The sequence below is a fragment of the Streptopelia decaocto genome (assembly GCF_964273445.1).
Source record: "Streptopelia decaocto genome assembly, chromosome: 17".
Classification (NCBI taxonomy): domain Eukaryota; kingdom Metazoa; phylum Chordata; class Aves; order Columbiformes; family Columbidae; genus Streptopelia; species Streptopelia decaocto.
The window spans coordinates 7,234,462-7,251,582 of record NC_138672.1 but is presented as its reverse complement, the minus strand read 5'-3'; the positions used below and the strand labels follow the sequence as shown (position 1 = coordinate 7,251,582).

At 49.0% G+C, this 17,121-nt stretch overlaps 1 protein-coding gene across 2 annotated transcripts; it reads right to left on the bottom strand.

The window, feature by feature from the left end:
- Positions 1-1,075: 1,075 nt before the first annotated feature.
- On the bottom strand, positions 1,076-16,156 carry USP20 (ubiquitin specific peptidase 20). Of its 2 annotated transcripts, XR_014185595.1 has the most exons (24): positions 16,037-16,156; positions 15,608-15,661; positions 14,882-14,944; positions 14,608-14,733; positions 13,969-14,065; positions 13,716-13,785; positions 13,019-13,132; positions 12,329-12,407; positions 10,685-11,126; positions 9,677-9,814; positions 8,321-8,433; positions 7,703-7,875; positions 7,125-7,219; positions 6,830-6,863; positions 6,375-6,420; positions 5,914-6,094; positions 5,363-5,489; positions 5,092-5,261; positions 4,464-4,545; positions 4,083-4,191; positions 3,603-3,705; positions 3,299-3,370; positions 2,745-3,012; positions 1,076-2,480 (listed from the first exon to the last, which is right to left on the bottom strand). XR_014185595.1 is itself a non-coding variant. In XM_082067892.1 (23 exons), the coding sequence occupies exons 1-23, from the start codon at positions 16,115-16,117 to the stop codon at positions 2,852-2,854; spliced, it is 2,730 nt and encodes a 909-aa protein (XP_081924018.1). In that variant the 5' UTR covers positions 16,118-16,156; the 3' UTR covers positions 1,076-2,851. The 2 variants fall into 2 exon arrangements, 1 of the variants encoding a protein (XP_081924018.1); XM_082067892.1 differs by having other exon boundaries at positions 1,076-3,012.
- Between the last annotated feature and the right edge of the window lie 965 nt (positions 16,157-17,121).

Below are 17,121 nucleotides of genomic sequence, written 5' to 3'. Positions count from 1 at the left end.
ATAAATTAGATGCAGAACTGAGCTTTAAGCATTTTAACAGAGAGAGGGTAACAACAAGTACAACTCGGGCTTTGCCAGAGCTGTTTGTCTAGACACTGAATAATCCCCTCCCTCGGGGAGGGCGTTTGTTCGTGTCTCCCGGATGGTTTCGCGCTGTTCTGCAGTTGCTGAGGTGACGGCGTTTGTTTGCGAGATGCAAGTTTTGACGGTTGGCTTCAGGTTGCTAAAGAACAAGCTGCACATTCCTGTTAACCCAACTCGAGCTCCATCTCTTTGGATATTTCAGGCTGCAGCTTGTGCAGCGTCACTTGCTGGTTCCTGAGGCCTCGGGAGTGAAGCTGCTCTCACATGTTACCGGGGAAGCGGATTATGTTGTATGAGGGACACGATCTTTGGCCACACAACAGCTTTCAGAAAACCCTCATCTGGAAACCCAGAACAGCTCAATGAAACTTCAGCTCTTTCCCTTGCAAGTTACGTTCAGAGCAAGGATGGTCACAAATAGCATGAATTGGGTAAATGAAACATGGAAGTCTATTTAAGCACTGACTGAAAGGTGCAGGCGCCCTCCTCTGATGGAGCACAGTGTGGTTTAGGGGACCTAAAGAGTGTCATGAGGATGGAGCCAGGCTCAGTGACAACCAACGGTAGGACAAGGGGTAATGAATTCAAACTGGAACACAAGAGGTTCCATTTAAATTTGAGAAGAAGCTTCTCAGTGAGGGTGGCAGAGCCTGGCCCAGGCTGCCCAGGGAGGTTGTGGAGTCTCCTTCTGTGCAGACATTCCAACCCGCCTGGACACCTTCCTGTGTAACCTCATCTGGGTGTTCGTGCTCCATGGGGGGATTGCACTGGATGAGCTTTCCGGGTCCCTCCCAACCCCTGACATTCTGTGGTTCTGTGACCTGTGCTACCCCAGCTCACTGCTGCTCAGCAGGATCTGCCCCCACAAGGGCTCTCAGCAGCAGGAAGTTTGGATTCTTTTACTTTTTCCAGCCTTTTATATATTTTTTAACACCCCGGAAGCTGTCAGCCCCTCTGGCCACGCACGGCAGGCACCGAGTCACGCAGCTGCTTGAATGCACGTGTATTTATTGTAACACATTTTCAGCACAAAGTATGACACTGAAGCACAGGAGTGTTCTTAAACAATCTGTACAGCATCCTCGGAATGGCACAGGCGACACAGACATGCAGCCTACGGGCTCGCAGCGGCTAACAAAGCTTAAGACAATGAGAAATCCCAACAGTGGCTCATTCTCTGACCTCCCCTCAGGCCTGGCTGGGTATTTACAAGCATCCAATAAACAGGATAGTAGAATTAACATGCTGATCCATTTACAGATACTTTTCTAAAGAAGAAATTGCTGTTTGCAGCAAACATTTGGTCTAAACAAAAAAAAAAAAAGGTCTGAAGGCCACATTTTTCTTTCTGCCACCCTTTCTTACTTTCCAAGTGAAAGAGCAGCTGCTCCTCCCTCTCTTCTGCGTGGGGTGCTCAGAAGGTCCCTGGTACCAAGGCCAGACTCGGTGCTGTGGAACCACTCAGGTTCCAGCACCACGAACCCCCAGTTTGGTTCCCCAGCCCCTGAGAGGCCCCCTCTGCCTTGCTCTGCTCCCAGTGAACTGCAGGGAAACACAAAGATTTTACTATTTTCTTTCTGGCTTACGAGATGAACAAAGCGCTGATGTGAAAAGTGGTGCTTTAACCCTTTTTGTCTTTATTCCTCTCTTAGCTGCTCCTTGGCTGAATTAGCAGCAGTAGATTGGGGAGCAAGTTACTTCTCTTCATTAAATGAGCCACTGCGTACACAAATGACATCTGTGTTGAGAAGCTGGAATGGCCTCAGCACATGGGTTCCTGCTTGCAGAAAGCAGCTCATTCCTAAAAAGCTGCTTCTAGAGCCTGGGGCCGGCTCAGGCCCAGAATTAACCCCCTGCCCGGGGTGACCCCGAACAGGCTCTGGGTGAAGAACTGGGCTCCTCCTTGGCCTTCGCACCCCCTTAGAATGGGGTTATGAACCAGGACTCCTGTGTCCTGCTCTAACGAATCCTGCTCATTAACAGCTCTGACCCCCTGTGAGCCAAACACCCAGAGCTACAAAGCTTGAGTGGGAAGAGTGGGAAGGAGGATTCATCTTCCAGCTTTGTTCTCTGAAAAGATGCTGAACGCATGAAATCAGATACAAGGAGAAATTAAAATCTGCAGGCCTGTGAAGGAGTGGCTGTAGGGACTAGGGAAGAAAGAAACGGCCTCTTTCAAAATTTCTTAGTTGATTGCAACTGAATTTGCAAGAATTAGGTAAAGAACAAAACTAGGAAGTTGTGACGTGCCCCACCAGCGCAAAACTACCGGGAGACCTTGTGGCTTAGTGAGCTTCAAATAACAGGTTCCTCAGGCTGCAACACTGCCCGCTGGAAACATAAATAACGCTTCCTTATCTTTATACATATGAGTTTAAAAGTGCCAAAAGCAAGACCTGCGAAGGAGCAGAGACTCGGTTCGCTGGGGGCGAGCTGGGAGCGCTGGGTCTTTGTAACCAACCCCAGGGAGAGGGCTCAGGTCAACCCGTGTCCTGGTGAAGCTGGGCTGCACGTTCCCACCGCAGCATCAGCCCGAGGTGAATTATGGAGAAGCTGCTTTTCTCCCAGTGTCACCCAGCACCACCCCATCTCCAAAGCCCCGTGAAAGGTGAGTGGAGGAACCCGCCTTCCCCAGAACTGGTGGCGGGAACTGCACCCACCTGCGAGTACCAGACAACGGGGGAGGTTTGAGTCCTCAGGCTTCCCCAGCCTTCCGTCCCCACTCGGATCTCCGTGCCATTCCCTTCCCTGCCCCGTCCCGCACAGCTCACACGGCCCGCGTCTCCGCTTCAATCTTCTGCTCCCCGTGTAGGTTTTCCAGTTCTTGGACCTGCGCCACGTTCTGCCTGATGGCGATCTCTGGGCCCCCTCCGTACAGCGTGCTTAAATAAATCCACGTCTCCTCGGAAATCTGCCCGTAGTCAGCACCTGGAAGGGACAACAGCAGCAGTCAGAACTCTGCCAGAAAAGTTACACAGGAGGAACGCAGGAAGGGCTGTTTTCGGAGACAACCAGGATACAGATGTGATCTTCATTGGCTTGGCAGGAGAGCCCAGCGAGGACAGCACACGAATGTTATTTAAGAAGCTGGGCTCCAGCAGATGCTGAGTAAAGACCAAGTCAAGAGCAACACAAGATGAAAGCCACACCGCTGGGCAGAGGGGATGGTGGAAACCTTTTAGGGACACGGCAGAACAGCCAGCACAAGCCTTACCCTGCTTCACTTGCACGTGGCCGCCTGCTTTTGTGAGCGCAATCTTGCTGTTGTCAATTGGTCCGGGAGGCTCTGTCAGAGGAGAGCAAACGTGTCAAAAACCATTCTGATCGCCACCAGATCTGCTTGTTTCCCAAGTAGGTCTCTTGTTATTTCTGCCCTGCCCCGCAGGCCATCGTGCTGGTGTCTGGACTCCAGCCTCCAGTCACACCAGTCAGGCACCCACTGGGGAGCTGCACCAGCCACGCTTGGGTCAATTCTACCTCTCACCCCTGACAGACTCCAGAGGTCTCGGGCTTCTTACCGTTATCCTTCCCCTTGACAAAGGCTTCCCACTCCCGGAACCACTGCATGCTGATACAGTAGATGACGCTCGGAGACTCCTCTGCCTGGAACGCCTTGTTCAGCTGGGAGAGCAGAGAACAGAGACATGCAGGAGGGATTTAGATCAGGAGGAGCCCCTTCTGTTAACCGTAGGGCAGCCTTGCTGCTCTTTGGAAGGCGGCCTTATAGTTCTACCACCTTCCTCCCAACCTGTTCCTGCTCAGTAGAGCAGGCAAGAGACCAGGATGGTTTCAGACATGGTGTGTGTGCAGCCACGCACATGTTACCGTGTTCCAGCTGCCCCTCCCTGTGCTGTCAGCACTGGGGAACCCCGATCACCCTCCTGGCCATGCTGCAAATCATGTTCTGGGAAACAGGGGCAAGAGCTTTCCCCTGACTGACTGTGACAGGTCTCATCTCCCACCTCCTGCCGTTGCTGTGAGATGCTTCCCGTACGAACCTTGATGAAGGTGTCGATTTCGATTCTCCTGCGTTTGGCCAGCGCTTCGATCTCCACTTGGCAAATGGAGCACACGTACAGATGGTTCACAGCAGGGCCGCCCCCAAACCTGGGCACAGAAATGGAGGGGAATGGAGAATTGCAGAATGGAAATGCCTCCCAGCCCCAAATCCTACAATATTGCCCTGGGACAATGCACTGATATTGATCATTTTGGTTTAGATTGGGAGGCTCTACTAAACACACATCTTTGCTAGTCTGCACCAAATACTACGTTCCTTTAAGGTGCCCTGGGAAGGGATTGTGTCTCCATCACCGCTCAAGGTATGAAAGAAAAACCAAAACTCTTTGGGAAGAAGAACAAAGAGAGAACAAATTCACCTGTTGTATAGATATTCCCACACGTTCTGGGGCAGAATCACAACCAGGTCATCAATGTAGTGGTACTTGTTAGGAGGGATCCCTGTGGAGGAAAGGAAGAGGGAGTTAATCAGGGAACTCATCATTGCTGGGTAAAGACACAAATAAGGGCAGATCTTCCTTGCTGAAAACTCAGATTCCAGAACCTGCTTCCTCTGCTAATGGAAAACAGTCATGAATTGTGGAGGTTTCTCAGTTCACAGCCTCGATTTCTAATCAAGTGCTTCATTTCCAATTGGTGATTTATAAATGCAAGGGCTCTCCAGCATGACAGGTGAAGCAGCAGAACAGTAGAACGCGGTGCCAGCTCTCTTCAGCAGCACATGCTCCTTCTCCAAACACTGAAGGCCAACCTTGCTGACAGGGTATCACAGATAAACGCTGCTTTATCTGCTTCCTACAGGTTTGTTTTTAAAAACAAACAGAGAACTGAAAACTGTTGTTTCCCAGCACTACAGATCCCTCCGGGCCTCTGACCAGCAGGACAAGGGGCGATTGTCTCATCCCTCCCTGCGCAGGCTGGAGGTTCTGCCAAGGAAGCGGATCCCGCTGGAGCTTTTGGGAGCTGCAGTTTCCAGCCCCCCCTCACCTCCATGGGCGCACAGGAAGGTGTGATTGGTGATGGGACCAGGCTCGGCAAAGGTGTTGAATTTATTGAGCCACTCTCGAGAGATGTAGAACTGCAGTAAACTGTGCTCCTTCATGCTGGCAAGGGACACAACTTTCTGACGCTCCCGCACGGCCTCTTCGCTGCTTTTCCTTTAGCAGGGAAAGGAAGAGAGAATAAGCAATTCCCGAAAACTTAGTTTTCCAGACACGTTTCTAGGTATTGTGCAGCCAGCAAGGGACTGCAGCATCACCTGTAGAACAAGACGTAGGCTTCTGCGTTCTGTACCACGGTCTCGTGGACTTCAGTGACGTACTGGTCATCAAACTCGTACCACTGGCCGTTGATGACGTTCTGGCAGTAGGCGATGTAGTGCCCACCTGTAACAGAACACACAGCGCTGCTGGGAGCGGGGAGGCCTGGGATAACGTCAGCAGCGCAAACAGGGCTGGCTGCTGGTAAAGAACGGAGAGAGACCAAAAAAACCAACTGGTAATTCCTGTTCAGGCAAGATTTGCAGGAGCTGGGAGCCCGGCGCTGCCAGCCTGATTTGCCTTCCTTGGAAAGGGCCTCTCAGTGAGACTGAACATGGGGAAAGAGTTTGAGCCAACCCTGTGGTGAGGCTGAAACAGCTGCAGGGGATCAGGGGATCTGTCTGAATCTGCTGGGTTCACTTTTCAAAGGGCAGAGGCTGAGCGAGCCTGGGAATGGAGGGGGCAGGTCTTACACTGGTCCTGGAAACACACTTTGCTCCTGCTCGTCTCACTCCTGCTCACCTCCGCCTGTGCTCACAGAAGCACTTACTGCCTGCTGTGCCGTGGTGACAGATGACGGACAGGAGATCGTAGGTGGTGATCTGGGAGACACACTCCTTGGCCAGGAAAGGTCGCAGATCCAGCCCTTCCAAGGGGAAGGAGACGTGGCTGTTGATCTTGAAGGAATACATCACCTCGTGCCGGAACCGCTTCAAGTGGATGCAAAGAATCTGAAAGATCAAAGACAGAGAACACCAAAGTACACTTTTGCCACAGGTATTCTAATTAAACAGCACATCTCAGTGCAGATCTTTGCAAAAGTTCTTCGCCTGTTAGCCATGAATCCTGCTGGCTCCATTTCCACCCTCCATTTAGGATGGGAAAGGCTCTTCTGGTCTAGATACAGGACTGTGACACCAGACCGAACTGCTCCTTCTGTTCTAACTCCAGCTTCCTGACCCCCTCAGCGGCTGCTGAAAGAAAACTAGGAAACAAGGTGCTTTTGCTCACCTCTGGCAGCCGGAGGACTTTGCAGTACTTTACTCCATTCCGCAGTCTGGGGGAGAAAAAGCAACTGTGAGCAATCTCTAAAGCAAAGGGATGCCAAAAGGGCTCTTGCTTGCTTTGAAATCTAAGACAAATCCTGAATTCCAGCAGCAATAAGCTCCAGCTCTTTGCAGCATCCCTCCCAAATGAAGCACGGCATGAGCCGTTTGTGATGTGTCTTCTTCAACAGCCTCATTATTGCCAAGCACGTCCCTGTTCTTGTCCCCCCAGGCCCAGCACTTTTCCCATCCGTGATCAGTGACTCTCAAGACCAGAACTCTGATGTTAAGGGCAGGGCAGGTTTTACTTGCCACTCAGCAGAAGGAATGTCCAGGCGGAGGACACAGCAAAACGTCTGACAGCAGTCCAGGAAAATAAAATCCCAGAAATGCAACACAATACAGAGAATGCAAACTTACTTTTTACATCGTTCACAGCTGTACATGTTGTCCCCTGTAGATGAAAAGAAGAAAGACGATGCAGTTACCCAGAGCACACGACACCGATTCATAATGACAAGCAGCACCCCTGAGCAGGTGGGAAACTGGCTCCTGCTCAGAGATGCTGAGCTGCCAGCTTGCGGTCCTGCCAGTCTCTAAGTGAAAGACCGAGACAGGATTTCCAGATTTAATCCACCCCCAAACTGCATGTGAAATACCCCTCTGTGTGGTTTTCCTTGTTGTGTGCTGTCAGACCCCACTGAAGAAAACTCACCCTTCAACTCATCGGCTGCAAAAAAGGCAGCAAGGCAATCCTCCAGTGTCACAACAGGACCCCAAAACCAGCTAGGGATACAGGACACCACGAATCTGCACAAGGGAGGGGGTTTAAAGTTATACACAAAATAGTAGTTGGATGCTTTGGCATACAAATCCCCGAATGGATGATGGGTTTCCTTTTAGCTGTAGGTCCTGAGCTCATCACACATCCCAGAGGAGCAGGGAAAGCAGGATTTCTCTCAGCTCATGTTCCTACTGTGACTGCTCAAACTGATCTGGAAAACTACACTAAGAATTAATTTGCTCTAGAAGGCAAAGTTAAAGGCAGAAAAGCAAAAGGCAGAAGTGAGGGGTTATTGGCCACACAAGAGATCTCAAAGTGCATGACAGAACAAGGGGAACAGTAGGAACTGGTTGACATGAAAAGGTTCAGATACCTGTGAGGTATCACTGACGGTTGTCCAGGGAATGGCTACAATGGACGTTCTGCTGCCAACACGGCTGGTTCGGGACAGCTGCCCCCAGCACCGCCCGGAAAACCCCTGGAAAAAGAGATCCCGCCCAGGAGCCCACCTGCGGATGTACTCCATGATGAAAGCGATCCAGCCCTGCGAGGCGTAGTTGTCCCCACATGCCCCTGTCTTGGCTGGCACGTTTTGGTAGATGGCAGAGTGCAGCTTGGCCAAGTCCTCCTTCCCTGGGATTGGGAGCGACAGGTCCTGGAATGTCTCCACTGTCGTAGAAACCTGGAAATATCCCAGAGGAAGAGGTCTGAGTTTCCTGTGCGTGTAATGGAGCTGGGACCTGACCTCTAGCACCTTTTATCACTGCTTGGATTTTGTCTAAGCTGGAAACCTGAGCTGGCAGCAAGAGCGACTCACTCTGGCTAATTATTCTTTACTGCTGTCAGCAGGATGACTTTTGTCATGGGTTTTGTAGCACTGGAATCAGTTTTCTAATGGGAATGTGACATTGCCAGGTCAACTCAGTAACACAGATAAGTAAACAGAACCCTGCAGAGAATACAGCTTCTTGGCAGGTGGTTTCTCACATCTCCCTCACCATCCACCTGTCAACATTTTAGCAGGGCTACTGCATCCCACAGCGTTCGGAAATAGGAGCACCACTTCCTACGAGATCTAGGAGTCAGACAGACCATGGTCTTTGACCAAGAGCGGCCAGAAGACTCACTCTGTCGCAGGTGAGGCACTGCACCAGGCTGAGAATGGAGCCGTCGAAGATGTCAGAAATCACACTGCGATAGCGAAGTTCTTTCTTCTTTTTCCCAGAAGCCTGCATCTGGGCTGAAACACAGACAGGGAAGCCCATCACATAGCAGCTCCTTCCTCGCGTCCCGGCTCAGCAGAATCATGCAGCCACACCAGAAGAATGCAGGACAAGCCACTTGCGTGCCGGTGAGACACTGGAGCCCATTCTAAACTGACACTGCAGCTCTGGGTGGCACAAGGAAGCGGGAGGTAGCAAAGTGAACCAACACCAACACGTGGGCTCTCTGCAGGCAGAAATTGCCTCACTGGAAATCCCATCTCCATCCTCTTACTACGCGTTCCGAAGTCAGGCCCTGCCACAGACAGTCCTTGCTTTTCTGAGGTCTTGCAACATTTTCCTCTAAGCTTTATGCTTCCTCTCCCCTCTCACCTGCCTGTGTACTCTTGTCCCTTTGTTTTTTTTCCCCCTCTGACATCTACCATGTGCTCCCAAGTGTCCTGCACCGGGGAGGACTCTCCAAAGCAGGGACTGGCCAAACCCCCCGTTCTGTTTAATAACAAACCCTCTCCCCACGCACACGTGCACGGAGACAGAGAGCTTTTTATCCGGCCAGAACATCTGTGGCTGTGCTGACCTCAGCCAAGGGGCTGGGACGCGGCTGAGGAAAGAATGTCATTATTGAGCAGCTGTAGGGACGGCGGTACAAGCACATGCCATTGTGTTTGCGGGCTACGCAACGCTGAGGGATTTCATTTTGCAATTTGCTTGGGATGAAGAGCCCAGTTTGATAACAACAGAAGGCAGGCTCTGCTCCGAAGCCTCATGATGCTCCCAGCACTGGACTGACATCTGCAGCCTTAATTCTGTTATTGTGAGCCCAGAATGTCTAAGAGGCAGGAAGCTCTCTCTTGGTAACATCATCTCACAGTTCTTTGGCCCACACACTATGAAATGCAAGTCTGGCAGACAAATGTTTACACATCCCCACACTCCACTACAGGGGCAGAGCTTGTGCCTGGCACTTCACAGCCATGTTATTAATAACAAACACAGCGTGAAGATGCACACGTGGAAATCATTTGAGGTTCCAATATTAGGACATACTAGAACATCAGTTGTGCCTAGAGCTTGACTTTACCTGCAGGTTTACTGTAGTCTTTGCCTAGTGCTATTTTAGAAAGCGCTGATGTCCAGGGCAATCAGCACTTCTTGCAGCTGTTTATCAGGAATCATGATGCATTCCTTCTCTTTCCTGTAAGTGAAGCCCTGCTCCTCTACGCACTCCCCGCTGCTCCCAGCACGCCCCCTCGGCATTACCTTTCTTGAGGACGTAGGAAGGGCCGAGCCTGGCGGGGCTGGAGCGCGGGGGGCTGCTGGAGAGCTTGGAGTGCATGTCGTGGTGGACCGGGCTGCAGGGCCGTGAGGAGCAGCGCACGTAGGCGTCGTTGTCAGGTTCTGTTTGGGAAACAGGGAGGCACTGGTGAGAATCCCCGTGACAAAAGGCAACGCTACTGCAGTCAATGTCAGCCCAGCTCTGCATTCCAGCATCTTTCCCAATATGCACAGTTCAGTGTATTAACTGCCCTACTTGCACACGCTGGCAGATAGAGCTCAGTGCATGGATAAGTGTACTGAACAGCTAATAATTTAAAAACAAGCCAACAACACACACCAACCCAACGCATTTTTTTTCACACTTATGACTAATTAGGTTTTACAGCTTGCTCCTGTATCGCTCATCCACACAAAGAGCATTGCTGTCTCCAGTGCCAGTTGGCACAGTAGGACTCTTACATAAAGAAGTGCTGAAAGATCGGATATGTTCAGTTTGAGGTGACTCCACACCTACGTCTTAACTGCTGCTCTTTTCTTTTCCCTAAGACACAGAAATGCACGAATGATGCATGTCCCTTTTCTCTCTACAAAGCCCACAATTAACAAATATAAACTTCCACAGCTATTTCCCCAGGTCAGTCTATGAGATAAAGCAGTGTACACTTAGAAAACCTTTCTCTTCAATTGGGAAAAGGCATAAGCACAGTGTTTGCAGGTTTGGCAGGGCAGCTATCGCTGCCTTCAGAATGTAATCTCCACTCAGCCCGGTAGCAGTTTAGCCCGGCTGAGCAGCTCTGTGGCTCACGCATTCTGGTTTCTTACAGGAGCAATTGTGCATAAAGGCAGAACCACCGCCAGGGACACAGAACAAAGTCTTGGATGCAAAATCTCTTGAAACTCATAGAAAGAACAGTCACATTATGTGTTTTTTGCCAGTGTGAAGGATGAGAATGTCTTCTCACAAATAACACAACTGGAAGAGGTTTATACCTGGTGTCCTGCAAGGGCTGGAGGGCCGGGGAGCTGGGAGCATCTCAGGGGAGGCTCTGCCATCAACCAGCATCATGGTGGTGTCAACATCCGCGTCCTCATCCACCTGCTCCGAGTTGCTGCGCCGATGGCCACAGGAGAACTTTCTGTCCTTCATTCTCTCCTTCTCGGAGATCCCTCTCCCTGCTTCATCCTGGATCAACAGCTCCGTCTCGGCCAGGGAGCCGCTGCCCGTGCTCGCTGTGGTCCGGCTCTGCCCGTCTCCTTCGCCCCTGTCGCTGCTGGAGTCACAGGACAGGAACTCGTCCTCCGAGGGACTTCGGTCACCCTCCCGCTTGTCATCTTGGTCACTCGTATCCAAATCTCTTGTCTCTGCAACAACTGGTTCCTTCAGTTCTTCGTGGAGCTGATCCATCAGGCACCGCAGGAACTCCTGAGTGTCCTGAAACAGGAGCAATCCCGTTAGTATCCACCCAGAAATGGGGCAAAGGAAGAGGCGGCTCCGCTCCGGCCTCGCAGTGCTGCCCACAAAGGTCAGGTACCCTGGCAACACAGGAGACCCTGCTAAAGCGAAGGTAAATGTTTTAAACTCCTAAATGATAAAAGGCCCAATTTTTATCTGAACATCTTCAGCTGAAAGACACTGAGAAGCCAAAAAGCAGCTGCAGGCAAAGCACGAGCTTATTTATCAGGGGTTTATGACTGATAAGAGGTGAGAGACGATGAGAAGCCTAATGAAGACAGCAGGCCACACAGAACAGACTTATCCACTAGACAGATTTCATGAACACTGACTTCTGCTTATGGCAATCTCTCTCTTAAATAGGGAAGATTAAAATCTTTAATAAATAGAGAATGGAACCAGAAACCAGAGACTACACAGTCAAGGTACAAGCTCCTACATGTATAATACGTGGTACAAGAACTGCTATGTTGGCTTCAAAGTACCTGCTGGAAAGCATCTTGGTATTTTGACAACTCCAGAAAGTTAATTATGATGTTTCTGTTATTTTATGGAAGTTTGGCTTTTAGCCTGCGCTGTCTTCTTTTCAACTTTCTCTCTTTACAGCGGAGAGTTTTCCAATCCAACGTGCTTCACATCAAAGATGAATATAAAAGTTGCTTCATTAATCATTATTTTTGTCCTCTGTTTTGACTTCCTCTCAGTATCACAGTTTAGATGTCCTGTCCTACCGTCACTTCTTTTGTACATTTTCTAATCATAGTTTTGACATTTACATTTTATTCTAAATAGTTAACACGAGAGAGAGGCTAAAAAAAACTTCAAAGGAAAAAGATAGTATCTTTAAATAAGTTTTAGTTTGCTGTAAATCCCCAGAAAAGAATATAGAACACTCATCTATTTAATGTTTTTGGAACAGATGTATCCAGGTTTCCCAGCTCTGCCATGAATAAATAACACCTAACTCTCATACAGCACGTATCGGTAGATCTCAAAGCCCTTTATAAAGGAGGTGACCATTGTATTTTCAGCTGGCAGAGGAAAATGCATCGGTTTGGTAGCAGCAAGGCAGAGAACCCAGGTCTCCTCAGTCCACCCCAGCGCTCCCTCCGATCACTAATACCGACACGGAACAATCCCGTTAGCTCTGGAACGATGGTGTGTTTTTGTTGAGGCCTCACCTGCTGTGCATAACCTCGGAACATGGGGTTGACGAGTTTGATTCCATGGGATAGACTGCTCGGAACAACGTAACTCGGGCTGTTGAGATACGAACAACAAAGGAAGAAGTTTGCTTATCAGGCCTGGAGCCAATTTGGCTAATAAGCAACAGAACAGGGTGTGGTAACTAGTTAAAGAGGACAAAAGAGATAACAATTATGCACCTGCACGTATTTCTCTATTAGCTGGCTGACATACAAATTAAGAGACAGAAAACATCTTGCAGGCCTTTCAGTCTGTCCTTCCAGAGAGAATCTTCCCTAGAGCACGTGTAACTTAAAGCTCTGTCCAGGCTTTGAATTGTCTCAAGTGATTCTTTCCAGAGCAGGGGTTTGCAGTTCGTTAGTTGGTTTCATTTTGCAGCACCACGTCTGTCTCAAAACGTGTGGCTTGGCCACCCAGTAAATGAGGTAAACCAAAACCAATATAAAATGACATTCTATCGCTTTAAAGGCCACAGCGTTCTCTTCTAGAAAGACACAGGTCACTTTTGCTCTGTATCTTATTTACCCCTTGTTAACAACTAACATAAAACAAATAGGCAATGCCATTTAGCTTCCTGGGTTTGAACCAACTTAGATGATGCACTGATCCCTGAAGATCAAATTTCCTGGAACCTGTCCAGATCAGATTAGGGGGTGACCACTCACCGTTTCTTATGCCAAACCTCAGACACCAACTTCTGGTAGCTTTTGCACAGTGCTGGTTTCTTATCTGTACGGACCAGTCCCCCACATTCCAGAAAAAACTGCGTGAGAGGTGGGCTACAAGGAAAAAAGAGAAAAATTTAGGGCATAGAAATTTCTCCTCTGCTTCTATTTAAGGGTTTATCAAAACATAAATGCGTGCCTTTGGAAAGCATGCCTAAGATACTGGTTTTAAATGGAGGGCAGAAGTGTTTCCAAATGGAGAACTGACTCCTAACTTGAAACAAATGAAAAAAGGCTGATCTGAATCTGGTCCCAGCGCAGAGAAGAGACCCTGGAATTAGTTCTCGGCAGGATGTCTAGAGAATATTTTAGGATATTGGTTGTCAGAAGGATATCACTGGGGAGAATAAGAGATATGACATGCCTTCCCATGCAACAAATACATTTCCGTCACAACAGAAATGATGAAGTTTTAATTCCAGCGCTCATCTAAACACGAGTCTTCTATGTAGCCAAAGCTGGCTATTCATTTAGTTTCCTGCTGTAAAACTTCTGTTGCCCTGAATAAACACTGATTTTTTTCTGCACCTGGTCTGGTCAGTGTTTCTGCAAGACTGTGAAGATCTCAGGTCAGAGGCACCACTTGGATATTTAGTGAAGTGCAGTAAAGACTCTGCTGAAAGGCCCTAGTGCCTACCAGTTAGAGAGAGCCTGAAGTGCTGCATTCATGTAGCAGGAGTTCCCAAGATTTTTCATTCCAGTAAGGCCTAAAGCACAAACAAGACAGGCGTGAAACACTTTCCAGAAGTGCCGCTTGCTACATTCCTCCCCAAAGGAGAGGGAATTCAGCCCTTTCTAGGCAGTCTCTGCTCCCAGGAACCTCTCTGTGCAGGTCCTGTGGATCGCAGAGTTACCCTGGCAGCCCTTTCACCAACTCGCTGCAGAGTTACCTCTTGGTTTCAAATCATCATCCTCGGATTCAGATTCGCCTTCATCAGCCACAGCAATTGGAACAGCTTTCAAAGGGTGAGCAGGCAATGGAGAATCCTGGAGTCAGGACAGAGAGATAAGCATCGGTGAGAGGCTTTAAAAGATAAGTTGTGAGAGGGGTTGTCTTGCACATAAATCGAGGCAGCCTTTAAAGAAAGCACTCTGGAGAGAGAACCAGTTGCACTGTCTACCCTTCTCACTAAGGCGAGGACAGAATGGCAATAGTACCACTGCTGCTTCCAGTACCCACGGTCAGAGCGGCATCAGGAATATGCAGCAGTGTCACAAGGACAAGTGTTTCTGGTCTGACAGCTAAAAAGTCCATGGGCCAAGCACTGAACATGAAGGTGTGACAGCTGCTGAGGTTCCTCCCAGAAAGAGACACCCCATGGAAGAAGCTAGAAAACAAGTTGTCTGGATGTCTCCTTGCTGGGAGAGCCTGTAAGACAAAGCTCTGACTACCAGTAGCCCCTCACAGTGGAAGAGCTCCTTTCACAACAAAAGCCTGGACAATAGCAGAACCACTTGGCTAATTTTGCAACAGGAAAACAAAAGCCCTGCCAAGCGTTCAACCCGGTCACGCTGCAACACAGACCCACCGGCTCCGCGAACTTGAGCGGCGGTGCCTGCGCCGCCAGCCGCTGCTCCAGGAACACCTCCTTCTCACAAGCGTAACACCAGATGCGGAACGTCGTCAGGTTCACCGTCAGGTTGTGCTTTTTGGCCTAACAATTAAAAGGTGAAATAACGGATCTCATTTGACAGCCGGCTCAAGCTGAAGCACCGAACTACCGCAATGGGGTGGAGGAGGAGCAGGTAATGGGAAAAATCCAAGCCTGTCTGTGTTAAGATGGACAACAGAGAAAAGCTCACCTGTGCGTGCAGTGTGCTGTGGTCAGCAAAGGACTCCCCACAGCCAACATAGGGACAACCAATCTAGTGAGGGAAAAGAACAAAGGTAAAATGGGCACGACAAATTAGACCCTTCACAAAAAACTCTCCAACTCCGGTCCCACCAGCAGCTGCAGCTTCAGAACTGATCTTGCCAGCTTTCTAACCTGCTGCTTATTCAGGGCCCAGAATAAGAGGGGAAATGGGAATTGCTTGATTTAAGAAAGAAAACCTGCAACCAGGTTTGCACCCACGTAAAGGCCCCATTCCAAGGCAACTGCTCCAATGAGCAGCTCATCGGAGCAGTCTCAAAGCATCTGGGCATTCCAGGGTGAAAATAAACTGCCCTGGCCCGCCCGTGTGTCCCTTGTCGTTCCTTCGTGCCTCGCTGCCCTGGGAAACCTCTGCCGAGGTCCCACACGTGCAGCCTCCCTGCCCAGGTGCCAGCACAGGCAGGACCAGCCAACACTCAGTGCTGGGAATTTCATTCATTCCTTTTGGGGAATCACCTCCAAGGAGTGAACTCTTACAGCCTGACATATTCTGACAGCGTTGGCATTTAATCTATGGAGTCCCTTCCTTGGAATCCATCAAAAAACAGTAGATAGTTCTACTGTGAACCCCCTCTTTGCTTCCCACTCTTTTTTATTATATATATCAAGGAGAAGTCCCACCATACCATGCACACAAACAGCAAGCCATTTTTACCTGAAGACAAGCCCAGAGATTTGGTCCCACAGCTCCACAAGACTGGCAAGTTCCCTGCATATTCATGATAAAAGAAGGTTGGTTTGCTTGTTTGGTTTTTCAGTCACTTAGTCCTTCAAGAGTGGGAAAGGTCTCTGTAAAACAGGCCTCGCCAACCTGCACCTCACGGTATTTCATTTGTTAATACCACGCTGCCAATTAAATACACGCTTTGCAGCGTTTTAGATAAGTGACACATTTGAGCAGGATAAAATGACAGAAATAGATCAGATGGGATCGACGAAGGCCAGTGCAGGGTCCATCAGCAGTGGAAGAGGAGTTTCTGCCTCTCCTCTATGGAGACAGGCACCATTTTCTTGGAAAAACAAACATGCAAACCCATACACAATAGCGAAAAGGGAAAGGGCTGACAAGCAGAACACCTCGTACCTTGGATTTAAGCAGCAGATCATCCCTGGTCACCTCTCCGATGGAATCCAGGTGAGGACAGATGTCTCTTGTATCCCCCATTTTCACCAACGCTCACCTGCCGGGGGGTGTTTTCCTAGGACAAGATAGTTCCTTTCAGCTTCATGTCAGATTTGCTCTCACAGATTGTTAAGAAGATAAATGAGCGTGTTTTGTATATTAGAGATTACAACATTCATTTTAGAGGGACAAAGAGATCAAGTCAAATCTAAATGTGGAGCCAGTGGCATTAGCTCGCTCGGTTCTGACCCACTGCCGAGTGGCTGCACTGTGGTCTCGTTACTAAGCAAGGAACACAATGGGAGACTTCAAACGTCCCAGTGACGTGCAGCTATAAAAGGGAGATTAAAAGAGTTTCTGTTTCTTAAGCATAGTTTAAGTAAGTAACATCACTTGTGGCTGTTAAAGAAAAAAGAAGACAAGTGATACTAACAACACAGACCAGAATCCAAATTATTACTACTGGCTGGAAACGAAGCAGATATGAAAAGCCCACATGGCTGCAATAAAAGTGGAAAATTCTGATGAACTCGATGTTAAGAACTCCAGCAGCATCGTTGCTAAAGTCTGTTGTTTTCACCTTTTGAGGACATTTGAAAGAATTCCCAGTGTTATCTTGTCTTTAAAAAAAGGACAAACAAGCTATATCAGCAACACTTATCTTGGGAGCTGAAAAGCTTGCCTAGCACCTTGCTTTGGCAGAAGACGAACTGCAAGGGTAATTCTATAACAATGTTTTCCCAGCACTCTTTGGAACTGAATAAACTGAACTGGAAGAGCAAAGCAAAACGGGAGGGGGAAGGAATCATATCTGCATGCTAGAAAACACAACAGTGGTTGTAACCAGGATCTCAGAACCTGCGAAGAGACGCTTAACAAACAAAGGAGCATTTTCATGCAGCTTCACCGAGATGCAAAATAGTACCATGTAACATATGCTGATTTAAAAGACGAATGACAAGAGCGCAGTATCTTTGACTAACGCATAAAACTGGGACACTTTCAGGCTCCCAGTTCCTTCCTCAAAACCGACCCCTTTTCCCAAA

Excerpts from the sequence above, each read along its gene's own strand:
- USP20 (XM_082067892.1), bottom strand. The coding sequence starts at position 16,117 with ATGGGGGATACAAGAGACATCTGTCCTCACCTGGATTCCATCGGAGAG. Across the intron at positions 12,408-13,018 it reads GAGGTTTGGCATAAGAAACG|CCCGAGTTACGTTGTTCCGA; the intron begins GTGAGTGGTCAC and ends GTATCTCAACAG. Across the intron at positions 5,262-5,362 it reads GCCTACGTCTTGTTCTACAG|GAAAAGCAGCGAAGAGGCCG; the intron begins GTGATGCTGCAG and ends TCCCTGCTAAAG.